The sequence below is a fragment of the Peromyscus californicus genome, unplaced genomic scaffold, assembly GCF_007827085.1.
Source record: "Peromyscus californicus insignis strain IS unplaced genomic scaffold, ASM782708v3 Scaffold_23__1_contigs__length_62951481, whole genome shotgun sequence".
NCBI classification, from domain to species: domain Eukaryota; kingdom Metazoa; phylum Chordata; class Mammalia; order Rodentia; family Cricetidae; genus Peromyscus; species Peromyscus californicus.
The window spans coordinates 4911560-4939381 of record NW_026294534.1 but is presented as its reverse complement, the minus strand read 5'-3'; the positions used below and the strand labels follow the sequence as shown (position 1 = coordinate 4939381).

At 42.6% G+C, this 27822-nt stretch overlaps 1 protein-coding gene across 1 annotated transcript; it reads right to left on the bottom strand.

Moving 5' to 3' along the window:
- Positions 1 to 27822, bottom strand: Tnfsf13b (TNF superfamily member 13b; the record flags this gene model as incomplete). Its single annotated transcript, XM_052752832.1, has 6 exons — positions 1 to 2569; positions 6129 to 6279; positions 6362 to 6474; positions 15292 to 15348; positions 27302 to 27386; positions 27484 to 27822. Coding segments are annotated over 6 exons (858 nt in total), but the record flags the coding sequence as incomplete, so codon positions are not given.

Genomic DNA, 27822 nt, shown 5'->3' with positions numbered 1-27822 from the left:
TGAGTTTTTGAAAGTGTTTTAGCTTTGGCCTTTATTTTTTTCATTTAGCATGATGTTAAGTGTAGGTTTGTCATGTACCCTTTATTACGTTGACACCTAAAATTCAAGCTGATAGAGGAAAATTGGAAGACACACCTCAAAATATCAACACAGGCAAGCACTTTATGAACATGAATTCAGTTGCTTAGGAAATGGCCCATCAGCTAAAAACTGGGATTTTATGAAGTTAAAAGACTTCTTCACGGCAATGAAACCAACATATCCAGTGAATAAACAGTCTACAGAATAGGGAATAAAATTGCTAGTCATTATATCTGACAGAGGTTTGTTATCTAGAATATTTAAGAACTCAGGTATCAAGATCCCTAGCAGCTAAAGGCTCCAGACTCAGACTACAATATAAGAACTCAAACAAAAATAAGTGAATAAGTACTAATAAGCCAAACAATCAAAACAATAAATGGGCTAATGAAATGAGCAGGAGGTTCTCAAATGATGAATCAGGCATAGCCAATAAACATGAAACAACATTCAACATTACTGGCCACCAGGGAAATACAAATAAAAATCACAGTGAGATTCCCATTTCACCCTAGTCAAAAAAGATAAATGAAAACAAGTCTTGGTGGGGATGTGTATTGAGGGGAACTCTCCACTGGTGGGGATGTGTACCGAGGGGAACTCTCCACTGGCAGGGATGTAAACTAGTCTAGAGACTATGGAAATCAGTGTGCAGGTTACAGAGAATACTCAAAGTGGGTGTCTTATGACTCACATACACCAGACTTGGGAGTTTCCCTAAAACACCCCTATTCAAATCCAGTATTTTTGCTGAACTGTATTCTCTAAGAAATAATGGTGATATGTTGACATGAGAAGATCCCTTGGAGATGTGTAAACTATCCACACTTTACAATTACTGCCCTGACATGTTATTTTACAGTGCCTGGAATGCTCTCACCTGATTTTTTCAAAGTTACAGTTGAACAGAGAAGCATCAAAGGTGGGTGTTGGCAGACAGGCTCACTCAGGCGCTGGGGCAGAAGGCACAGTGGTTTTATCTGTCAGCCAACCTTAGCAGCGGTACTCTGGAAGTCCCTAGCCATTCCTCCGGGTCAATGCTCTTCCCTACCTCCCACTGCTGCCTCTTAATTATTGTTTTATGAAACAAAATAAACTTCCAAGTCCATCTCACTTGAACCCCAAAACCTCACTTGACACAGAAAGCAGAGAGCTAAACAACATTAGATTCGTGACACAGATTTAAATGACTGCTTTCCTGTGTGTGACAGTGTCATCTTTATACTACTGTAAGGCAAACAGGGAAATGTCTCTTCCTCCATTTCCTCTTGAATGGAGGAAAGCATCTAGTGGGGTCAGCTAGTAACACAGAAGACATGATACACAGGAAACGGACGCCGTGGAATATGCATGGGCAGCAGTGTCCTCGTGGTCGTCAAGGGGAGCATGTGTGTGCCTTGCGTTGACACCAGATGCTATGACCTCTGCCGAAACCTCAACTACTGTAGAGCAAATGAGGCCGACGCTTCCTGCAGGGCTGAACTGCCTGACCTGCAGCCGCGGCAGCAGGCAGTGGAACTGGACACAACCGAAATGTATTCCCCTGCTACAGATGCTCAAAGTGGGGTTTATGTGAGTGCGACTACAGTTTCGCATTAGTGGCTTCTGTGCACACGTCAGATGTGTCTGCAGTAACATCGTATAAAGCAACTGGAAGTTATTAGAAAATATACATGTGATCCAAAATGAGGGAATCCTTTCCTCCCATGAAAAAGACTTTGATGTCAGAAACAATTGCACATTTGACCTGAACCAAGAAAAGTTCAATAGTCGGTTCTTTTCTAATTATTGGATGCTTAACCATTTTAAATTAAGTTTATTTTAAACTGACAAAAACTGAACTTCTACTAAGTATTTTCGTCTACGACTAGTTCAAGACTCCTAGATTAAAACAAAAACAAACAAAACTTTCCCTAGTGTTAACTGGAAAAGAGAAGAGTCTATTTAATGTGAAAAGAGAAGATAAATCCTGAGACTTTGCACGAATGTTTCAGTGACCCACAGATACGGACCCTCTTCTCACCGCGAATTACGAAAGCCCACCTCTAAGGAAATCTCCCGGCCTTCTGAACTGTGTGTTTCCAGAGAAGACCCGAGGGCATGGTGCGTGTTGGCTTAGACTGCGGAGCACAGCCCGCCTCCCGGGTCCTGGCTTTAAGAGTGCGGGCTCCATTTCTCGTCATTCACAGGACAGACTTTGATTGTGGTTGTCTCTCAAATGTCCTGGGTTGGACCAGATTCGGTGAACCAAAATAAACAGCTCACAAGCAAAGGTCTGGTGGTGGCTCCCCCTCTTTTGGTATTTCCAGTTGTTCACGTTCCCCTCGGAGGTACGGAGGAGAGGAGCGAAGGGGCCACACGATCCAGCGAGTGGGTCACAGCAGTTTCAGGGCCCCGAAGAAGGTGCCGTCTCCGTCCCGGGAAATCTGCGCGTTCTCCCGAGGGATGGCCAGCTGAATCTCGTCTCCTTCTTCCAGTCTGGCGATGCCTGGGGCGGGGGGGTGACAAGAGCTTTCAGTAGGGCACGTTGAAGGAAGCTATCACACAAAGTCAACACAAGTGTTCACACTCACTCACAACAGCGGACCTCTCAATTGGTCATGACTCTGTTGGCTTTTAAATTAATAAAATGACCTCAAGAGGAGAAACAGCAGATTCCAGATGTGTGTCCTCTGTGCGTAGACGGGGATTCCGGCGGCAAATGTCAGTGTCAGGTGGATCAAACCTTGTTCTTTGAGAGACTATCATATCATCACGGGTGGGTGCTGCTTAATTTTGCTACTAAAGGAAACTTTTGCTAATATTAAAAATATAAGATATATTTAATATATATTATATATTATACTTAATATCTAATATTAAAATAAAATTACACACACATATATATATATATTATATATATATAAAATACCCTTTTGTAGCTTGAGAGAAGCCCAGCATTATGGTAGCCCCTTTTTATTAATTTGTACTAGTTATTATCAAGTGAGAATGCATGATGCCTACAGACACATGTCACAGCGTGGGGAGCTGGTTTTCCCTTGCCACCTTTACACAGGTTCTGGAGTCAAACTCGGACGGCCGTGCTCACACGGCAAGTGCCTTTACTCACTGAGGTGTTTCACCAGCTCCTGATGATAAGTTTAAACCGCACACTGAATTAAAAAATTCAGCCCAGGCTACGGAGTGAGACTCTGTCTCAAAAAGCCAAAAGTAAATAAATATCTAAAAACAAAAACCTGCCGGGCGGTGGTGGCGCACGCCTTTAATCCCAGCACTCGGGAGGCAGAGGCAGGTGGATCTCTGTGAGTTCGAGGCCAGCCTGGGCTACCGAGTGAGTTCCAGGAAAGGCACAAAGCTACACAGAGAAACCCTGTCTCGAAAAACAAAAAACAAAACAAAAAAAAACAACAAAAAAAAGCCTTATTTAATATCAATCTATAGTGTTTCACAGTTTCTCCTCATAGCCTTCTATACTTGGGGTTTCTCCTCACAGCCCATGATTCTCTTCATGCTCAAAAGAAACAAAGTAATAAACTCCTTAAAATGTTAGACATATCTGTTGGCGCCTAATTTGTAACAACGTATTCTGTGACTTGGAAGTGTAAAAGACCGCCCAGGGACCACATTCTGTCTGTCAGGTGACTGACACAGACAGACAATGCTCCATGGACACGCTGTACATGATGCCTGTGTGTTTTGAAACTGGCAAAGCATTAACGGATTAGTTACCTTATGAATTAAAGAAAAAAAGTGTGAAAAGCGCTCAGAGCATGTGTGTTGCAAGGATTTGTGGCGGCCCTGGATACTGAGCCTGGTGTAATACTGTGGCAAACGACAGAAATGAGTGTGAACCGCTATTGGCTCCTATTTCAAATCCCAGCACTGAGTCGTTGGCTACTTTAGTTCCTCCAGGCTGGAGAAATCAGCTGTGACATTTTTCCTACGAGAAGCCTATTCAACTCACCAACAAAGCCATGGTTCATCTTAGTACATACAAACGTTCCTCAGTACCATGCTGGGTGTCTCAAGCTCACCACTTGAGGTTGGGCGAGTTAGCATAGGATCAAAACACAAACTCAAAATTAAAGTAGTAAGCCTGAGACTTCTTGGAGCTGGTTTTCATGTCTAGCGCTGACCTACTGATACTGAGACGTATCTTCAACATCAAAGGAGTTAGCCTTTAAAAAGTAAGGGACCTGGGGAGTCTGTCAGAATCCACCCACGAGAAGGAACTGTGAGGAAACCAAGTGATTTGGAATCTTTGGGGAGCATTGGCTGAGGCATTCTATAGGAAATGCCAGCAACAGAGTGGAGGTTTTTCCATTGATAAATATTTTGCAATATCAAAACGCTGGTCAGCACTGGGTACAGAGGCAGCCTCCTTTATGAAAATTAGGGACTTCGAACATGACAGACTTCCTCCTGGGCACTGAAGTCATTAGGGGCCAGCGTGGCATGGCCTCTGTGATGGGGTTGTGTTCTCTTCTGCGTCCAGCTGATTTATTGGGTGTTTGTTTGTAAAGGCCTTTGAAATACTTTAGAGGTATTTCACAATCCTGGGTTTCACATTGCTGTTTGCTGTAACTGTCTGAGACTAAAGACATTCTTTGGGTTCTGAATAGATTTGTCAAGACCAAAAGAGAGAGATACAAGTGTGTAAGGGGGCCAACAGCTGATTAATTTGAAACACAGTGAGGAAAATGTTGGCAGTTCCAGCATGGACAGGCTGGAACTACAGTCGGCCTTCGCCTGTGCCTCTGTGTCCCTGAGCTCAATGCAAAGCTGTTGCTGCTGCTGCAGTTTTGAGTTCACAACTCGCCATGGGCACAAGGCCACCTGTTTAACCATGAGAACGAACTCCGCCATTCTGCAATATGCCCTTCCTTGCAGGAGGGACTGACTGGGGTCGTCTCGTTCCATCACACGCTCACACTGTGGGGCCGGGCGTGCTGTAGCTTGAGACTGAGGCACTTGGGAGCAGTTACTGTGTTACCTCCGTGGCTTGGATTCTCCCTGAGATGAGGTTACAAGAGTAAGGAAGCCTGGGTGGCCCATGGTGAAGCAGCCAGAGGACTGAACAGAAAAGGAAAGCCCAGAGGGTTCTCAGGTTTTTATATCTGACAGGGAGTAGGCATCGTTCCTGTCGCTGATTTAAAAAGGATGGAAGGAAAGCTGCCTTAGAACCGTCCACTCGTGAACTCTCTGCAGCTGTGAACCTGCACAAGACCAGAACAGGACCGGGACCCTCAGCTTTGCTTCGGGGATTAGGGAGGGGCTTGTGAAGCCACACCTCCCCCTGAGAGACTATTGACAGCTAATGGCTTCTGGGGAAGGAGTGCCATTTTCTTCAGGGGTTTAACTACTAAAAAGTTGCCGAGGTTCCAGCAAATAACCTCCCTCCCATGGTCTCGAAGCCACCACAACCAAGCTCAGTGGGGCTAACACAGGAAAAGACAGGAAAGCAGGAGGGGGCTTGTTCAGAAGAAGAAGGGAAACCACAGAAGTGTAACAGCGGTAAGAACTAACAATCATTATGGACATGCATGACTTCATCACAGAAGAGAAGAAAAATAAGAATTGTTCCAATGTCAAGCTCTGTAATACTCATTCCTAATTTTTTTAAACACATTTATCTCATTTAATTATTTTCATGTGTATTGGTATTTTCCTTTGTGGACAATATGTGCATTATGCATGTACAATGCCTAAGGAGACCAGAAGAGGGTATCAGGTCCCCTAGGACTGGAGTTCCAAGCAGTTGTGAGCTGCCACGTGGGTGCTGGGAATCAAGCCACGGTCCTCTGGGAAAGTAGCAAGTGTTCTTCTCTGCTGAGCTGTCTCTTCAACCCCAATTTTTATAAAAATGGTTCGACCGTTAGTAATGATATCGGTTTTCTCAATTGACACCAACTACGGCAAAATAAACAGCACAGTCCACAGCAGAAGGTCTTTCCATGAAGACCACAACGCACTACTTTTGGGGGATCTGATTCCCTAGCACACAGTCTACATTATTCTGCTAAGCGAGCCTGAGGCGAGCTACATACCAGCGGAGTAGCAGGAGTTGTTGGGCAGCGTTCTCGGCATATTCTGAATACATCGGAACAGGGTCACCAGGCTCAGCTCGTCCCCAAAGACGTGCACTTTCTTCCTCTGGATGAGATGTCCCATGGCAAAGATAGTATCTGTGTATAGAACCTGAGAAACAAGCCAGGGTGTTGTCAGATGTGCGAGACTGTGAAAGCACTGGGCCAGGAAGGGGGGGGGGGGGTGACACTACCTGGCTGTAGATGAAGAAGTAACCTGTTTGCTTCACCACTATTTTGTTCTCTTTTTCCTCCAGGGCGCTTCCTCTTTTAAAGCTGAGAAGCCACGGAACAAACGTGTAAGATCCTGCAGTAGAGAGAAGTACTCGTAAGGGAGTCAACCGAGAAAAAGCGGTTTTTCCTTTTTACTAAATTTGAAATAGCACATCGTATATTCTAAAAAATGGAAGAAGAAGAAGAAGAAGAAGAAGAAGAAGAAGAAGAAGAAGAAGAAGAAGAAGAAGAAGAAGAAGAAGAAGAAGAAGAAAAGGGACTGTTCTCCACTGGGCTAGCTGCCGTTACATATTTTAGCATGGGCGACCTCAGATGGAGACACCTAACAGACCTCGCTCCACAGGAATGTCTGGGTTTTCTTTCCTTGTTTTGTATATTGGCTATTTCCTTACAAAGGTTGGTTTGGGTGGGGAGGGCCGAAAGAAAGAATGGACTTTCCTCGCACAGCACACGGAGAGTGTCTTCTTCCAGCTCCTGAGTGATCTGGTGAAGAACTTAGCGAAATGTGTGTAGAGGAAGTAAGTCTACCGCAAGCTGGCAGCAGAACACAACTAGGAAGTGCAGACAGCAACTGAGATGGACCCTGCATTGGGAAGTACTCAGAACCAGCGTACCAAGAGGAGGACATACACGCTGAAGGCAGTTCTGTTTAGTGCCATGGAATCTCCTCATCCTCTCCAGAGTGATACAGAGATGGTGTGCTCAAAGCTGTACCAAGGGTAGACAGGAAGGACAGACAGAGCAGAAGGCAAGGGAACCAAGCCACTGGGCCAGGATGGAGCAGGGTGCTTCCTAGATCTCACACCCAGGAAGAGAGTGTGAGCACACATTTCCTAGGAAAAGCTTACTCATACAGGAGTGTGCACAGCTGCATTGTGCATACATCAGCATTAGGCTGAACCTCAAAGCTAGATGATGAGAAGAGCTATAAATCAAATGAAGGGGAGCAACTGGCAGAAGATCGGGGCCACGGCACAGTGAGGACAGAATAGTAAGCAATGCCGTGGTGTGAGTCTAAACATGCCAGGACGTTCATGTACAACGGGAAACAGTGATTCAGCCTTAAACATCACCTCTGTCAGCAAAAAATAAAGGGGGAGCCGTCAAAGGCCAGTCAAACGAGTCCCAAAGAGACACTGTATTCACCTTTATATCACTGCGTCTGTCTCACAGGTTCACCCACACTGTGACAAAGGACAGGGTACCCCCTTCTTTTCTACAGCCACGTGGTACCCATCGCTTCATGCCCCACATCACCATTCCTCTGCTGATGGACAGCCAGTTGATTTCTTGGCTGCTGTGACAGGTACTGCAACGAACTCGGGAGAACCGGCGTCTCTTTAGCAGATTGATTCAGTTTTCTTTATCTATAAACCCAGAAGTGGGTTTGCTAACTCATACAGCAGCTCTACTCCACATTTTTTTTTCTACAATGGCTGCACTAATTAAAGGCGTTAAAAGACATCAGCAGTAAAACAAGGCAGATGCCACTGTGAACTGAGGTCATAGTGAGTGAAAATCATTAAGTCGGCTCCTCAAGTAAGCATTACCACAGATAGATGGGGCTGGGGGAAGATGCTGGGGCGGCTGGGGAGAGTGGGGAGGGAGGTGGTGGTGCTGGAGAGGAGCAGACAGGTACAGAAGCATCATGGTCCTCTTTCTCTTCAGCCTGTCTGTGTGTGGACTCACTCCCTGGAGTCACCTCCACTGCATGTGCTTCCAAGAGTGGTGTTCCCCTGAGGTGGGGCAGGACTGATCACCACACTTTTCTTCTTAAGAGACAATTTCAAGGATTCTCTTAAACGAAAATCCCTCTGTGATAATTAAGATGACAGACTCAAAGAAACAGAGGTCACATCCGTTGAAAATAGTAAAGGCAAGCTTTCTTTTCTGTTTGTATGCAACATAATCCTAGTGAAAAGTCTGTGATGAATCAGTTTGTATTTTCTTTAAGTGACATGAAGTACCCAAAGAGTTTTAAAACACCGAGTACTAAAGAACCTGAGGAAGAAATAATGTAAAAATCGTTACTAGATGGGCATGGTGGTGTACACCTCTTAGTTCCCAAATTGAGAGTTCAAGGCCAGTCTGGTCTACCATAGCAAGTTCCAGGACAGTCGGGGCTACATAGAGAGACTCTGCCTCAAACAAATAAACAAACAAACAAAAACTGACTATGTTGAAGTTGGTTACTTTCATGGATTATTTAAAATTCCAGGTTAAGCCGGGCAGTGGTAGCGCACGCCTTTAATCCCAGCACTCGGGAGGCAGAGGCAGGCAGATCTCTGTGAGTTTGAGGCCAGCCTGGTCTACAGAGTGAGATCCAGGACAGGCACAAAAACAACACAGAAAAACCCTCTCTCTAAAAAACAAAAACAAAACAAAACAAAACAAAAAAACAAAAACAAAAACAAAAAACAAATAAAATTCCAAGTTATAGCCCACCTCTGTAGGAAAGTCATAACGGCAGCAGCTTGAAGCAACTAGTCCATTATATCCACACTCAAGAAAAGAGAACAGTATGTGCATGCATGTTTTTTGCTTCCCTGATTGAATGTTTAAATTCTTCGTTCTTATTAGTTCAAAACCCCTTGTTAAGGGAATGACGCTGCCCACATGGAGCTGTGTCTTTCTACATCATGTAGACAACACCTCATTGAGACTCTCTTCCCAAGGGGTTCTAGGTGACGACTAAAGCTAATCATCCCACACCTCTCGCTGACCTTTGGGCTCTGTGCCAGCAGGAGATGACGGTGAAGGCCAAATGGTTAGGGTGAGAGGGATGCTTAGGCTCAAAGCCAGTTTGTAAAGATCGGGGGAATGGCTTCATTTTACTTCAGGCTTCCAGTGTTTATGATAAATAACTATGAAGACCAGGACTACAGAAGGGGAGGCATTTGCCAGGCTGACTGCAGAGAGCAGAACAGACTTCACCAATATGGTGTGTGTATAGATGTATAGATAGATGGATACATGGATGGATGGATGGATGGATGGATGGATGGATGGATGGATGGATGGATGGGTGGGTGGATGGATGGATGGATGGATGGATGGATGGGTGGGTGGGTGGATGGATGGATGAATGGGTGGGTGGGTGGATGGATGGGTGGGTAGATGGATGAGTGGGTGGGTAGATGGGTGGATGGGTGGGTAGATGGATGGGTGGATGAATGGGTGGGCAGATTGGTGGCTGGGTGGCTGGGTGGATAGGTATATGGATAGCTGGGTGGATGGGTGGGTTGATGGATGGTAGATGGTTGGATGGGTGGATGGGTGGGTGAGTGGGTGGTGGGTGGATGGGTGGATAGGTGGGTTGGTGGATGGGTAGATGGTTGGATAGGATGAAGGATGGGTAAATAGGTAGATGGGTGGATAGATGGATAGATGGATGGGTGGATGAGTGGGTGGGTAGATGGGTGGATGGTTGGATGGGTGGGTGGATGGGTGAATAGGTGGGTGGGTGAATGGGTAGATGGATGCTTGGGTGGGTAGGTGGGTTGGTGGATGGGTAGATGATTGGATAAGTTGATGGATGGATAGATGGGTAGATGAGTAGATGGGTGGATGAATGGATGAATGGATAGATGGGTGAAAAGTAACTGAATAACTAAATGACTATTCTGACAATATCACAATAAACCACAGAAAACTCTGGGATGGGTGGGGCACCTTATTTCCAGAATCAACAAATTATGATTTCCAAACTGCCTAATTTTCAAGAATAGGTCAAAATACATACAAATATATAAGGAAATCATGAGCCAACCACAGGAGAGAATAGACCTTAACTGAAACCATCCCTGAAAAAGGCCAGACATGGAACTATTAAACATGTTTATGCAACTGAAGGGAACCAGGATGGTGACATATAAACAAACAGACACTTCCAATAACTTCCTCAAATTCTTCTAAAAAAAAAAAAAAAAAGAATAGTTACTAACTCATGATGTGAAACCAGAATCACCCTGGTACCAAAGCCAGAAACCACAATGAACTCCATATCAAACATTAATCATGAGGGTAAATGCAACACTCCTTGGCATGATGCTAAGATCACGGGCAGGACTCTTATTACTGCTGCCCAACAGTGCACTGGAATTTTAGCTCAAGCAGCTAGGAGATGAGGGAATAGAAGGAAAGGCATCCAATTGGAAGGAGTAAAGTAGAACCATTTATAGTCACACAAAACAGTGATCTATGGAACAGATATCAACCCAGCAGAGCTAATAAATGAATTTAACTAAGTTGTGTCACACAGGGTCAGCTCCCCAAAGTCACTTTCATTTCAACCAAGAAGGGAAAAAGTGGAATTGAAGAACACAGTTCCATCTTTAACATCATCTGTTATGCACTGAGTTCAAGTCTTCCCCAAACCCATATATCCTATGTCCTATGTCCTATGTTCATATGTCCATATGTCCTATGTCCTATGTCTATATGTCCATATGTCCTATGTCCCAGCGATGCTGTTGGGAGGCAGAAACTCCAGGAGTTTTTATGTCACAGAGGTTCAGTTTTCATGAATGGTACTGGTGTGAGTTACTCTTGGCTCTCTTATCCATTGTGCAAGGTCACAATAAAAGGGAAATGGAGGAGGAGTGGATCTGGGGAGAGGGGAGGTGGGGGGGCTGGGAGGAGTGGAGGGAGGGGAAACCTCAATCGGGATTGGGATATAATGTATGAGAGAAGAAATTAAAAAGAGAAAAAAAGAAAGAAGACAAACACCACAAAACACAAATATATGTTTAACAGATCTCCTGGCAACTGGTCTTGGTCTTTTCTAGCCCCCAATATTGGGAGAAAACAATTCACTGTTTAAATAATCCAGTCTATGGTAATTTACTATATCTACTGGAACTAATACTGAATTCAAACAAATAAAATGCCTAAAATTAAATTCACTCAATATACTACTGCATAAATGATAAAAGTTATAAAATATTGCTAAACACAGGAGACATAAGTTATAGACATAAGTAAGAAGATGCCTCATGTCCATGGAGTCTACCTTGGGTGTCATTACCATGGCAATATTACTTGATGCTACCTAGAGAGTCAGTACAGGTTCTCTATCTACAAACTCAAGGTTTTTTTTTTCTCTAAGTGGAAAAGACAACCTGATGTTCATTTATTATTGACAAGGATACTTGAGTCTCCGAAACAGTCTTTAAAATGACACACAATATCGAAGAGTTAACTCTCGAAACTTTAAAGTTTACAAGAAGCTACAGTAGGCAAAATACTGTCGTGTTCTGTCATAAATGTAGGCCTATAAACTAACAGAATATTGAGTGCAAAAATAAAGCCACGATTCTAGTCCCAACTGGATCTTTTACAAGTGTCCAAGTCTGTGTGATCCTCTCCAACAAAGGATGTTAGAATAACTGAATATCTACATATTATGGGTGGTGCTGTGCCACTGTCCAAAACATACACAAAACTGACAAAAATAATCCAGTGACTTCAGTGCTGATACAAATGACTTGAATATAGGAATATATGATCATTAGGAGAAGGCAAAGATGTCAACTGTGCTGCTGAGTTTGTTGACATATTCATCAACAGTAACACCCAAAGCATGAGAAACAGAAGAAAAATCAGTAAAGGAACTGAATTTCATCAAATTGAGTACTTCTGACCAACATGGTGACACAATGGCTATAATCCTAGCACTCAGGAGCCATCTCAGACTTCATGAGTAGGCACTGTCTCGATAAAACAAAAGAATAAAAACCAGGCAATCCTCAAAGTAAGGGAAAATATTTGCAAACCAAGCACTTTTGTCAAGGTGTGTCATCTAAAATATAGTTTCATATTTCAACACCAAAAAGAAAAATAACTCAATTAAAAAGTGTACAGTAGTCAAGGTTTTGAGTAGACATTTTCCCGAAAAAGGATACTCAAATATTCAGTAAGAATTTGGAGTGATGCTTAAGATCATAACTCAAGGGACTGGAGAGATGGCTCAGCGGTTAAGAGCACTGCCTGTTCTTCCAGAGGTCCTGAGTTCAATTCCCAGCAACCACATGGTGGCTAACAACCATCCATAATGAGATCTGGTGCCCTCTTCTGGCCTGCAAGCATGCATGTAGGCAGAACACTGTATACATAATAAATAAATAAATCTTTAAAAAAAAAAAAGATCATAAAAGGGAAATGTAAATCAGCACTATAATGAGGTCCTTCACAGGAAAGCAACAACAATAAATAAACCACGTTTTGGTTAGTCCCTTTTATTCACTCATCCCCCACTTCTGTGTTTAAACCACAGCCTTGTGGCTCTCAGGAAAAACCTGTAGAATGTGTTAACATATAACTCTTTGCACCAACCCAAAAGTCAGTTATCAACAGACAATTCTCCCCTCTTCGCCACCATCTGATACTTGCACCAATGCATTTGAAAAATGCTTTGACTTGTGACTTTCTTCTGCTCTGTAGATATTGAAACGTTTTTCGGGGCAGCTTGGATCTGTGCTCCTGGTCCACCATCACTCATACTTGGAATAAGAATAAATGTGACTTCCTTTTGAGGTGTTTTAGATCAGCAGAACATAGTCATCACCGATGGTGAGCACATTGAATGCAAATCATCCCTTTCTTTGGGCTCTCCAGCATGAACGAGACTTCACCTAAGACCCCAGATGATACACTGAGCAATGAGATAAAAATATGTTATCTGTTTGGGAAAGACTCGCTTGCCCCTTGCAAGGGGCAGTGGTTCATGGCATGCAAACTTTCTTCACGTGGGTCTGTCTGACTCCTCACTAAAATGCCAGTGCACGCCACAGTTAGATACTGTTCTCGTGTGTTTGTTCCTGTTCTCAGATGGCCAGCCAAGATCAGCCCATGCAGGCAAAAGGCCAGGAAGTTCTGGCAGTAGCCCAGGCCGGCATAGCCATGTCCGTGGCATAAATGCACAGAAAATGCAGTGTTTCATGTGGATTTTGGGTTTTTTTTTCCCTTTGACAAATGTGTACAGCAAATCTTTCCCAAGCATTGTTTTAAATGTTGTCTTTAGTTCTGAAGCTCTTCTGGCTTGAGTTCTAGTCTTAGGGAATTGGTTGCTGATTTCTAAATTCTACAGACATGAAACAGAAATCCATAAACAATCACAGCTTCTCGGATGGTCTCATATTTGTTTGGCATTTAACACTATTAAGTAGAGAAGTATAAATGCACAATGACACCAAGACTCACCGCAGAGGCCAACCTGCACTCATCTGTCCTGGTTTGTTTCTCTTTTCCTGGTCATCAAGTGTGGTCTCAAACTCCAACTGTGGGCCAAGGACTCAGAAATCCCCAAGCCCTAGCTGGCTCTCTTCCCCCTACTTCCAAGTTGTCCTCTTACATTCTTTACCTATTAATTTGTGGGGTTTTCCTCTTTTTTCTTTTCTCCCCACTAGCAGTAAAACATCTTCAAAATAAAACACGTGTATATTTTCTTCAATACAGACATTCCAGTATCCTCAGTGATTCAGTCATTGTATGTTATTCATCAGTGTATGTAAAGTGAAAAACTCAACAGATGAGTGGACGGTGTGGTGCAGAGAATGGGATTTTCTTCAGCTGTAGGAGGAATGAAATTATTACATTCACAGGAAAATGCATGGGACTGGAGGTCATTGTCTTAAGCAAAACACAGACCAGAAAGACAGACACGGTGTGATTCTGGCGTGCATGTGTGGCATGTATGTGCAGTCATGTGTGCATGTGTGGGGGTGTGTGTGTGCACATGTTCACTTGCATGTGTGTGCGCATGCATGTCGAATGTATGAGACTATAAAGGGACTACAAAGGAGGAGGAGGTCTTTAGGAAGGGAGAGGAGAACCAGTAGAGGCAAATGAGGCAAGAAGACTTAGGGGGGGACAGATCAAGCAGGACGGGGAGGGTAGGGAAGGCAGTGGGAGGGGGAGAGCAAAGCACGATGACATACGTGTGTGAAAGTCACTGAGGATTCATCTCTTCACGCCCTAATGACAAGTTAACTGCAGATAAAACATGCAGACCAGACGCAGCATTCCTTTCTTGAACGCTTTTGCCCACTGATTATCTTGCATTCTCAAAAGCTGCAACATATCAATGTTCCCCAAATATTTGACTTTTCAGGGCGCTGCTGCATGCAAGAGTGGCCTGGTCACATGACTATGAAAAACCGGACTAAATTAGGGAGAGAAAAGATTTTGCTGGAGCAGGGCATCAGGTTCAGTGATGTGATAAAGAGCCTTGTGTGTCCCCCAAATACTGGAAGGAGCAGAAAGCTGCTTCCAAGGGGTTTATCAACAGAGTCCTGCATCACAGACCTTCCTCTGGCTCAAAATTGTGGGTGGTGCCATTTGGGAAATGGGGTGAAAAGTGGATTCTTGTGTTTGGCCACTATTAGAGAAAATACTTTTTTTTTCTTCCTAAAATTAAAACTATCAAAATTTCAAGGAAGCAACAATAAAATTGAAAGCATTCCACTCTTAAGAGTAAATAATCCATCATCAAGTACTAGCTGGACATTAAAAATGGATAAAATTACAGCTTTGGGGACATGGCAACCTTGTTCCCATCTTAGATCTCCAGCCAAGGATCACAGGCTGACTCATGAAGATGGTCGCCTGTCCTCACAGAAGCCAACACTTCCCCGAACAATAAAAGCAAAACTCAATTTGTTCTGATTATCTAAAATGTAATATTAGTGTCTCTGAGGCCATGTGTTTACTGTGTTATTACACTAGTCTGTGTGCTTATTCCGTAGTCATTTTGAAGAGGCTCCTGTGATAGGAAGTCTGGAGGGTGGCTGATGGGAGCTGTAGTTGAAACACTACGTCAGACTGGAAACTTACAAGCACAAGCCACACTGGACTGAGTCCTAAGCAGACACAGAGCAGGGCCGAGCATTACCTTTTCGGATCGTCGGTGTGTCACTGTCCGCAATCAGTTGCAGACAGTCTTGAGTGACTGAAAAGCAAAAACACAACGTTTTAGTTATTGGCAGGAGACAGAGGACACAAACCTGCCTCCCCAGAAGCACCGACAGTGTCTCCCTGTGTGCAGAGCGGCGCCTTCAAGTGGCTTTGTGAGATCTGCCCACTCGCTGGAATCTAAACACACCAAGTCCCTGACACCCGAGGAGAGCCTTCTGTGTTTGGAGAACGGAGTGAGCAGCCGTCTGTAACATTCAGTCTGAGTTCTTTTGAAACATTTCTAAGGCGGATGTATTCATTTTGGTGTTTTCTTCTTATTATATTTTTATTATTTAAAACAATTTCTAAATTTAAATATTTTTGGATCATATTCTTCTCCTCCTCCAACTCCTTCCAGACCTTCTCCCCTTTCCTACCCACCAAACTTTAATTTCTTTCTCAAAAAACAAAACATACACAAACCCAATACAACAACAGAATCCCTCAAAAATAAGAAAACAAAACAACACCCAAAAAGAAAACAACAAATAAACAAACAAAAACTTTAACCAAATAAAAGAACACACGAAAAACTGTGGCGTCTGTTACATGTTGGCTGACTGCTCCTGAACTTGAGGCCTGTGCTGGAGTGGTTGAAGAACCCCAGGTCACTCCATTGTAGAAAACTGGTCTTCCCTCTTCCAACAGGTATAAATGACAGCTCAGTTGTTACCCTTTGCCTTGGTGGCTAGGTTTTTTCATTCATTCATTCATTCATTCATTTTCTAAAAATATAACAAAATAAAATATAGTATGATAAAACAGAAACTATCACACTGAAGTTGGACAGCACAAACCAACAGAAGGAAAAGAGACCAAGCGAAGGCACGAGAGTCAGAGGCCCACTTGTTCGCACACTCAGAAGTCCCTAAAACACGAAACCGGATGCCATTACATATATGCTGAGGACCTGGTGCAGGCTCTTTGTTTTTTACATCTTCCGTACACTTGTAAAGTTAGGTTTATAAGGATGTCTAAGATAACTTTCATTTAAAAAATCTAACATTAAATAAAGACTAGCTACCAAAAACATGACTTTCGCCGTGACTGGAAATGAAAACACCCGTCAGAATCTCCTGAGAGGTTGAAGTAGTAAATGGCATCCTAAGGCATTCTGTCCTTCGATATCCACAAGAACTCTAAAAACCGGGTACCGGAAGGCTAGCCTCAGAGAGTGTAGACTGCTTGTTCAGGGCCTCGCGGATGCCAGGGATGGGGCCAGAGTTTAAATTCTGTCATTTCCCTCTACAGCCAAAGTCAAGGTTTTTTTTGACAGAATATTTTGGATGGAAGAGAAAAATTAAAAACCACCTTAAAAATACAATGTGGGAGTTCTGTGAGGCTGCACACACGTCAGTGAGACCTCCTGGAATCACCAGGTCCAAGCACACATGGCCAAGGAACAAAGAACAAATGTGAAATAACAGAGATGGCCTTTCCATTGACATGTTAAAAAAACAACGAGAAGCAGTAAATGCCTGTGCAAGTGCAATTCCTAAGTCAAAGCATGAATTAAAAAAATAAAAAGTACCAGGAGGCAGAGGCAGGGTGATCTCTATGCATTGTAGGCCAGTCAAGGCTGCATAGTGAGACCCCCCTTCTCAAAATACCTAATAATAAAGCTTTTTATTCATATATATTCATTGTACAAAGTGATGACTTCCATAAAGTATTTTTCTTCAATATATATATAATATTGAATATTATATATATACACACTCTGACAACATTCACTCCTCATTACCCTCTCCTGTCCCCTTATGAGTCAATCTCCTCTTCTCTATTAGTCTCCCTTCTACTTATGTGCATACGCTTGTCTGTATGTGTGTGTGTTTAAATTCTAGGTTCTGCATATAAGAGAAAATATGACATTCATCTTTGAGGGGTTCTGGCTTATTTTTCTCAGCATGATGATCTCCATTTCTGTCAATTTCCTGCATATGACATAATTTTGCACTTTATGGCTGAATAAAACTCCACTGTATATGTCTGATTTTTAAGGGATAGTTTAGAGTTTCACTATATATGAGGTCTTTAGTCCGAGTGAAGCAATACTTGATTCCCATCTTCTTGATGAACACACTGGTCACGTTAAGAACTGATCATGGTACGGAATGCTTGCTACCTCTCTGTGTTGAATTGAAAATGTTCTTACATTTGAAACTTGAAATAAAAATTAGCTAAGTGCAATTATATAAAAAAAAAAGTACATTAAGAAATCCTTGCCAGGTGGTGGCGGCGGTGCATGTCTTTAATCCCAGCACTCGGGAGGCAGAGGTAGGCAGATCTCTGTGAGTTTAAGGCCAGCCTGGGCTACAGAGTGAGTTCCAGGAAAGGCGCCAAAGCTACACAGAGAAACCCTGTCTCGAAAAACAAAAACAAACAAACAAACAAACAAAAAGAAAGAAATCCTCCCTTGGCATTTAAAGGTGGAAATATAACATTAAAAACTACAATTTCTTTATAACCATGAAGCTTTGTAACTTATTTTTTTCAAGATCCTTCTGTCTCTGCCTCCCGAGTGCAGACGAAAGGCCAGGACCACCCATCTCTAAGGTCTTTTTTATGTTCTGGGACGACTCTGATTATAGCAGAGATGGCAAACCTGCTGGAAGGCACCAAGGCTTGGAAAGTAGCATCCACACACTTGAACTGCTGCAGAGAATTGTTTGTTTTTGTCTTCTTTCTATCCTTGAGATGAAGCAATCAGGCCTGCACCAGGGGGAAAGAGGGATTAACCAGGTTCACTGCAGGGGCGCAGCTCTTCACTGGAAAGATGGAGAAGCTCCATGGCAGGTTGAGTCGGTGGGAAGAAGGACAGCGGGGAAGAAGGGAAGACAGGAAGAACAGTGTCTACCGCCCTTGAGCCCAAACTACAGAGAATCCAGGCAAGTTATACAAAACTGTGGAATCTGTTCCTAGCTTTCCCAGAGGATGTTCTCAGGGAGGTGCTGTACACAAGTGGCCACAGCTGGCACTGGGCAGCACTTGTGCCAAATGAGTGTGCTCAGCTTTCACCCTTGCCTCACGCTGGGAAAGGGAGGGTGTTACACAAAGGCAAAGGCAAATGGCCAACTTTCTAGTCTTTCCATTGTTGTTGTGGTGTGTGTGTATGTGTGTGTGTGTGTGTGTGTGTGTGTGTGTGTGTGTGTGTGTGCGTGCGTGCGTGTGTGTGCGCGCACACACGTGCACGCGTGCTCGTTCATATATGACAATTAAATGAAGCAATGCTGATGAAATCTTAACATTTATGCCCTGTACAGAGCAACTACAGAGTCCCACTGTCAGGAGTGTGAGCACTGTTGATCTTCATAGAATCCAGTCAGATATCTCCTCAGAACATGCTAGAAAGACACTGGTAGAGCATGTCATCCTAACTGAAGCTAATAAAGGCCAGATGCATGAACTTCCTACTGCAATTCTTCTTCCCTGACTGTTTCTTTAAGCAGGAGACTGCCACAACCCTAATATTTGGTTTCTACCAAGTGCATTTGTTGAAACCTACCACCAAACTGATAGAAAAATATCGTAATTTAATTCTAGCCAAACTAAATAAAACTCAGCTATTGCCTACACATTGAAAAAAATTTTTTTAATCATGTAGCATGAGAAATCTAACCCTTTCAGAAGAAAATATCATTTGAAGAAAAAAATTATTTCAACAACTGCTCCTTGGAGAACAAAAAGGTTCCGTGACAGCCTCTCAGCTCCTTTCACCCAAGTGTGTTTCTTCGTCAGAGGTGCTTGGTCTAGAGAAGGTCTTTGGGCCTTTTGAATATATTTTTTCTTTTAAGAAATTTGAAATCTATCATTAAATTTTTTTCCGATTATTTTATGGGAGTCATTCTATACAGCTCTTACTTTATAATATCTATAGTTGTTCAACAAAAGACTTGCTGCACAGTGAACCAAACTCAGACAACTGTAGTGTTTCCCAATACTGTAGATATCTAGCCACAGCATTTTAAAGATACACAGTCTAGTGAAAGAAACAGATATTGATGACAACTGTGAAATTCATTGATAGTGTTTACTATTTCATGGATTTAAAAAATACCTTTCCCTTTCACACAACTGAAATTATGTAAGACGTTTAACATGGGTTCCTTCTCAGCTAAGCTGACACTATTACTCACTAAAGCCTTTCTGAGCCCACAAGATATTTCTCACTGTTTACATCTAGAAATCATGCCATAATGATATATAAAACCATGATGACTGATCTGAGGATGGTCACATTTTAGATCTCAAAGATATTTACTCATAACATGTCTAACATGAAAAAGATCTCATTAGTGAAGAAAATAGCTTTACAAAATGAAATTCCCAAAGGATGAACACAACACCATCACTTAGTATTGGTGGAAGGAATGCCAACACTCTTCAAGTCAAGACTCTTAAATGTTACTCGTGTGGAAAACTTGTCTCCACGTTTAAAACCTAATGTTTGCCATGTAACATCCTTACACTTCTTAGTCGAGAGAATTTGAAACAAGAAGGAAGCCACTACCAGGTGCCATTGCTTTCTGCGTTAGAATCAAACCCCTTCCAGCTGAATCTGGTTGGCTATCACCACAGCAAAGCTAAGTCTAATAAACACAAAGCAAGTGATGTAATTGTGGATGGTTATGACTGGTTCACAGGAAAAAGGTCACATGTGGAGCGTTTCTCCTATAACAAATTTTCCACAGTGTGTCCTGACAACAGCTTTGGCCATCACATGAAGCACAGAGGAAAGCCAGACTTGAAAAAAACACCGATGAGCACCCACATAATTCAGTGTTTACGAGATGGAGTGGGTGTGTGTTTCCATGCCTATAAACATGAACAGCTCGGAAAATTTTTCTGCATCTTATTTTTTTCTCATTCCTATAACCTGGAATATTGAGTGCATTTTTACAAATCTATACAATCCTCAAACCCAACAAAACTATTCTTGTCCACGGTTGGGACAATTACAGAAGCTGTCTATTCCTGTTTGTGAAGTAAAAGTCTATATTTGAAAATAATTACTGATTCCTCAAATAACTAACTAGTCCTGTTATTTTTGTTATTGCCAAGGAGACAGACATCACATGGTAGAATCACAGCACACTGTCAATTGTGGAGCTCACACAGCTTCTGTAATTGAAAAAAGCAGAACATATAACCAACAGACCATAGTTCTATCCTTACTTAACATATATTCTGTGGTGTTATCAAAACCAAATTATATTGAAATTTACAGGTGCTTTGTAGTAAACATAAGGAACTCATTTGATTGCTAATTTATTATTTTAAACTCTGTGCTAACTTTATTCAGTTCCTCCAACTGATTCTGGACTTCCCTTGACCATCTAAAATGTGTTAGCTCTCCTGGGAATATTTACAAGAAATCTAGTGGAGCATGCTACACAGAAGTCTACACATTCCTATTTATTGTACAGTTGTTCATAACAGCTAGCTGTGGAATTCAGCCTACATGTCCATCCAAAAATGAACATTAAAAAATATGGTATGTGTACACAATGAAGTTTTATTCAGGCATAAGAAAAATTGTGTCATTTTCAGGAAAATGGATAGGCTGTAGATCATTAAGTGAAATATGACAGAATCAGGAAGTTATGGATGAGTGTTTGCTCACACATTTGGTATGGCATGATATATACAACACACATCTATGACATTTTAACACACAGTCACACAAACACATGTAACACAAAAGGGGGGATTATTTGGAAAGAGGAAAGAACCCACATAGTGCTATGTGACAAAACTTTTCCTGGGGAGATGAACACACAGGCCTACTCACCCCAGATAAAGAGCTCTTGACAGACCAAAGTATGAATTCCATCGAAGTCCAACTTGGTGAACCATGAGAGTTTTTATTGGGGTCACACAGAGGAGCAGAAATGACTCACAGACAGCTGCATCCCCAAAGCCTACCCCAGCATGGGGGACAGCTCACAAAGCTGGGAACCTGGAGCACACTGCACAGCCTGCAGAGAGCTCAGCATGTTAGAGTGTCTTTTCCAAGTGACTCAGTTGGTCCAAACCTCTTCCAGGCAGCTGGCCTTGCCTGAGTCTTCTTTGCAGCTCAGCTTCCTCTGTCTGAGAGGGACTCTGAGTTTTTGTTGCTTACTCTAGCAGGGAGCGGTTTACTGAATTTGGTCTGTCCCAGGGACTTCCTGAAGTTATTTGGAATGTTTACCTTCCTGTTTAAGTAGCTTCTGCAGGATGGAATGTTCTAATCTCAGCGGAAACCGTTACACAACACAGAAAGGATGGTAATGGGGGAACAGGGGAAGTTATGTATTGGGTTGAAGTATATTATATACTGTATGAAGCCATTATAATGAAACCTGTCATTTTAGTTAATATACATTAATTCTTAATTTCAAATGAAAACCATGTTTTTGCCTAATGAACGAAAAGTTCCTTGCAGAGTTTCATGAGGAACACACTCTGCCATGTCTGTTCCTCTCTTTACTCTAGAGTGACTATACAATGGCGTATGAACACAATTGGTTATCCATCTGTTTGGACAGGATTTGAGCTCATTAGAAACAGCTGTGTCCTTCGAAGGACCCCCCCACCACCACTGGGATGAACTTGCACCTGCCCACAGGAGCTCTTGGAAGTAGGAGCTCACCTAGAAAAACAACAACTAAACATAGAGACAAATATCACGAGCTGCCGTGGGGTCACTGATGTCGCTGTGATAAACACCCCGACAAAGAGCGATGCCGGGGAGCAGAGGGCTGATTTGGCTTACCATGCCATGTCACATGCCGTTGTTTGGAGGAAATCCAGGTGGGAACCCAAGCAACTGCACACACCCACAGTCGAGAGCAGAGAGGGGACACACATGTCCTGGACCGCTTGCTCATGGTGTGAGCTTTCTCCATTCTCCCACAGTTCAGGGCCTCCCGCCCAGGGGATGGCGCCACTCAGAGTGGACTGGGTGTTCAACATGAATTAACAGCCATGACACTCTCCCATAGATATTCCCACAGGCCAACCTGACCCAGCTAACTCCTCAAAGGTCCCTCTCCTCAGGTGATGCCAGGTCCTGTCAATCTGACTGTCACAACTAACCCACATGTCAGCCGTCTAGAATTATTAATCCAAACAACACACCGTTGGAAATTATGAGATCATTTTGAAAGTAATTATTTGCATCTGAAAAGTACAAAAGCTAAAACTGTGAAGAGACACTGATTGTTCAAGCAGAGGTAGGAAGCCTGCCTCAGCATATGCAGAGTTCCAATAACTCAGAAAGCTGTCTTACCGACTGTTTCACCATACAGACCATTTTCCAGTATTATAATAACAAATCACACGTACGATTCATTCATTTTCTGTGTATACTTCCCCACAATGCATGACTCTGGAGAACAGACTCAATGCCATGTTTGGCTGAGCTGACCGCCTTGGCTTCCTACCTCTTATTTCCCAAAACTTCAAGCTCAACCCGAACAGGGTTCAGAGTTTTGGTTATCAGCTCGGTATTTTCAATTTTAAAGACATTTTTGGAAACTGAACAGATTCCAGCTCTTGCAACACATACCCACATAGTGGGGGATGAGGGGAGCCTTACCATTGAAGCAGAGGAGAGGAGGGAAAAAAAAAAACATTGAAGAGAAGACTGGGTCAAAGATCACCTCACAGCAGCCAGCTGTTCTAGGAAAGAGCCTGCCTTTGCCTGGTAGGAGGTTCAAGTTCACCTAAGAGGTGAAGTGCTACACTGCATCCTCCATACACACGTGCGGCCTTCAGGTCACAGCTATGCCAGGAAGGCTCAGCTGACACTGGACATTCCCAACTTGGCAGACATCCCAATTTTCCTTCCCCTGAACTGGATCATGGAGATCAAGAAAGGCCACTCAAAAAGAGTATTGGCATTTTTATTTTTAATAGCTAAAACCTTTATCCAAGAAAATCCTCATGTTAGGATACCCATGTTCTTGGATAAGGAAATACTAGGTCTTAAGTTTGTGTGTGTTACCCCTCAAATTTCTAAATTTTAAGATTATTAAATGCGGTACAGCATTCTGGATGGACCCTGAACTCTCAGGTCGCATGGGCCGTTGAGTCCCTAGATGAGTGTTAGCCTGGGTTTCTTCCTGTGGCCTGGTGCCACATAATTAAGGGAAGCTGGGTAGAGGTGTCCCCGAGTCTCTGGACTGTCTTTGCAAACCTACACAATTCAAAACCAGTTCCAAACTGAGAAGTCTGTGTAAAAATGAAGTAGATTGGCCCAAGTTATCCAATAACTGTTTGGAGATGCGGTTGTAGATCTTGAACCGCAGTGATCCTTGCACTCTTGTGGTCTTTGGACCCTCTGGTTCTTGCATGCTGGCTCATGTCTCTGCACTGTTCATCTTTCCACCGCCTTCCTTCTACCATTAAAGCAGGTTTGTTAAAGGGTATCCATAAAATGATCAACACAATTACTCTTTAAAGAATTTTGTCTTTCTAGAATCTAAAATAGATACCTCTACGCCAGGGATTGACCCTGGGGTGCTGTGCATGCCAGGGGAAAGCTATACCTCTGAACTACCTCCTCTGTCCCCTGTTTTTGCTTGATTTGAGGCCAGGTTCACTAAATTGCTGCAGGCTGGGACTGAACTCACTCTGTAGCTCAAGCAAGCCTGGAATCTGTGATCCTCCTTCCTTGGCTCCAGAATAGCTGGGGAGACAGCCCCATGCAACAGGCCCTGTTGACCAAGTGTTTTGTTTGGCAGCAAGTTATTTGAAAGAATTCATCTTCTTTCGGCTCTAAAGATGCTTTTATTTGGACTGTGGAATGAATAAAATCATAGCTGGTGAGGGCTCAAAGCCCAGGCCAATGTGATGCCATGTATAAGGAAACTGGATTATGTAATATTTTCAAATCATATTGTTTAAGGTTTTTTTTAAATTAAGAATATATCCAAACACATTTAAGGGATGAAAAGTGAATTGTTGACTATGATAAACTATTTGGCCATTTTTTAATCCTGGATTTCCCCACATTTCTGTTTATTATACTGTAATAAAAAGTGACCTTATAAAATACATTAAGATTAATAAAATGTAATTTGAGATTCAAAGTAACTGAAAAAACAAAATTCTTGCCAAAATACTAAGTTTTAAGATTAAGAAAATGTAATATTTGTCCCTGGAGGACTGGGAGGACTGATGAGCAGACCGAAGGTCAGGGCTGCCCTCACCTCCCTTCTCCTTTGTTGTGATATCAGATATCACAACCTAGCAGTAGCTCAGGAACAGACACAGCAGATCACACCGAAGAGCCTTGATGGACACTTAGAAAACAAAAGGAACACCCCAAGGATATTAAGTCCCAGAGAAAACAATCAGAACAAGAATGCGTAACAAAAATTTACAAAAATACATAGAATTTTCTCAATTAAAAAAGAGAGAGAGAGAGGGAGAGACTCTATTAAACACCAACTGAAAATCCTTGTGTTTCAGATAACTTTCATGTGTGTGTAGGTAATCATTCTGGTAACTGATAACAAAATAAAATTTCCCTATTCAAAAGGATAATATATAAAACAACAGTCAATATTTTAATTGGCAGGGAACACAGACATTTCTCGTCCCTGAGACTCAATGTCTGCAACCTTCCATCTTGGGTTTATGAATGTAAGAAAAATATATGTGAATAAAATACGAAACATATATCATATATTAACAATATATTATTCTCTAAATTGTATACAATTAATTATTAATTAATTGCCTTCTAATTGCATCAATCTGAAATATTTAGATGCATAAAATCACAAATCTATAAAATATGCAAATAGCAGGCTTTTTAAAAATATAGCATTACAGAACCCTAATATCTCTCTCTCTCTCTCTCTCTCTCTCTCTCTCTCTCTCTCTCTCCTTTTTTTTTCCTTGTTAGCCTGGAACTCTATAGATCAGACTGGTCTTGAACTCACAAAGATCTGCCTGCCTCTGCCTCCTAAGTGCTGGGATTAAAACATACATCATAATTCTCTGCTATTCTCTTGTTCTTAAAGCTCTTGAAATGAGTCTACGTCCTCTTTAGAACCGGTGAAGTTGTGGTTTATTTTCAAAACGCGTCTTTAGAAGCCAGGATGGGTAGCAGAGAGGACTAAGACTGTGGCATCCTGAACCGACTATGCATTGATGTCCATTAAAATGTGAAACTACTTAATCCATCCAAAACACGCAGGCAAGACAATAAGCTGGTGACAAAGTGATCTCACATAAATTCAGTCAGGTATAAAGAACTCCACGTGGCAGGTTCACCAGCACAAGAGTTATGGAGAACGGTTGCAAACTTTTGTCTGAGACAATGGTCTGGAGGGGAAATAAAGAAAGGAGGAAATAGGGACAGTGTGAGAGGTTTTTACCACAACAAAAGGCAAAAGGATTAATGAGTTCACAGCAAGGGACACGGAGTCATGACAAAAACCACTCACTCCTCAGGCAGCCAGGGGCAAGGGTACTTGGACTTGGTAAACCAGAGGAAACAAAAATCGTGTTAATACACATGCAACATTTCTGTACAGATTTGAAGGAAACACAAGATTCAGTGAAAGTATTTACATCAATGTCAAACTGTAAAATGTTAGGATAATCAATCGATAAAATTAGCAAAGATGAAACTGAAAATAAAGAAGATAAAATAAAGAGTATAAACAAGTGGAAAATATCTATACTTAGTAAACAGAGTCCACATTCAAAATAAATTTGAGAAGCTATTTGAAGGTATAAAAGTATCAAAATGAAAGCTTAAAGACGAAATGCTGGCGAGCATGTAGAAACCTGTCGCCCCAAAGATTTCACAATAAGGAACTTGAATAATGAATGTATGCTTCTATCGCCGAATGCATAATTCAACAGAAACAAGAGATAAAAAAAATTATGCATCTTGTATCACAGTAATAATTAAAATTATTTTAAAAATGAATAGTAAGACTAGGGAATTACAAAGAAGTTGGTGAGATACTTATTGTAAAATAAACAAAATATAGCAAGGTATACATCCTGTTACTGTTTGTACCATAGTACATGAACTGCTACTATATGCACTGTGGTTATGTGCTATTATTATATACACCATGATATATGGGATGTTACTACATGCTCTATAATTATGTGCTGTTATCCTATGCCTTGTGCTTTATGTACTGTTATTACATGCACCAAGGCATATGTGCTATTATTATATACATTGGAGTACATAAGCTGTAATTATTTCAGCAAAAAATGAAGGAGAAAGCTCACATTACATACAGTAAATTTTAAATTTGTGGAAGATTTTTGGCACTGCAATGAATGTAATATTTTCATACCCTTTGGCATGTTACTTAGCAATTTAGTAATTCTTTTTTTGTTTGTTTGTTTATATGACTTTAAGTTATTTTTAACTCCAGCTATCAGGACAAATGTTTTCATATGAATTAAAAGTAGACAACAGCAAGGATGTGTTAAACTGTGTTTGTTAACAAACATGTATTGCTGCTGTTCCCTCTCAAAGCAATGAGATTAGATCATTTTAGTAAACTCCCAACTCTGCAAAATACTAGGGAGTGGACGGAGAATCGCCAGTCACTAGAGTGATTACGTGGAAACTATACTGCATATAGAAAGGTGTGCATTAAAGAGTCTTTGCTATCTCTGTGTGTCGTGCACACCCTTGGGAACGGCTTCTTGACTGAGATGCAGGTGTACACGTCACTCCGAAGTGACAGGAAGAGCCAGTTCCGCCGCTGAGCACACTATCCCTGCACCCTTATCTTCCGTCATCTCCCACACGGCGGCACAGACGTCCGGCTGTGCACATACCCTGCTCATGGGAGGACGAGGCACGCCACGCAGCCTACTGCATTTGCTCTAAAACCACACAAAGTGCTTGCTCCACCGTGGCGGCGGCTGCAGGTGTGTACAACCACCCCAGCTCCTCATCGCTGTGCCCCCGGCCATACCTGTTTCCTCCGGAGCCTGGAAAGAGCGTCTGTTCCTGTGGCCGGTGCTGGAGTTGTGGGCTCGCGGAGCTGCCGGGGTCAGGAGCTGAGAAGAGAGACACCCACCCCGTTATTGGACGTGCAGCCGGGCAGCAAGCAGCAAGCCCGGGGCTCCCTGGTGGGCAGAGGAGGGGTGAACTCACTTTGGCTGCTTCGGTGGCCCCTGGAGCCCCCGGGGCGGCTGGTGCCAGTGCACCCCGGTAGCCCTGCAGCTCCATGCGCAGGCTCATCAGGTCGGCTTGCAGAGCAGCAAACCGGTATAAGGACACCACCGTGAGGCCGCTGGACAGCAGGGACAGCAGGAGGGTAACAGCCAGCAACCTCCCATCCCTGCAGATCGCGACCCAGGCACACTCCTTCTGCGGAGTGATGGGAACACCCCCCACTTTCATTTCTTCTCCTTTCTCAGGGCAAAAAGAAAGGCGCGGTGGCTGGGTCTCTGCACTTTGAAGGTCTGGGCCTTTGGAGTAAGTGACCACAGG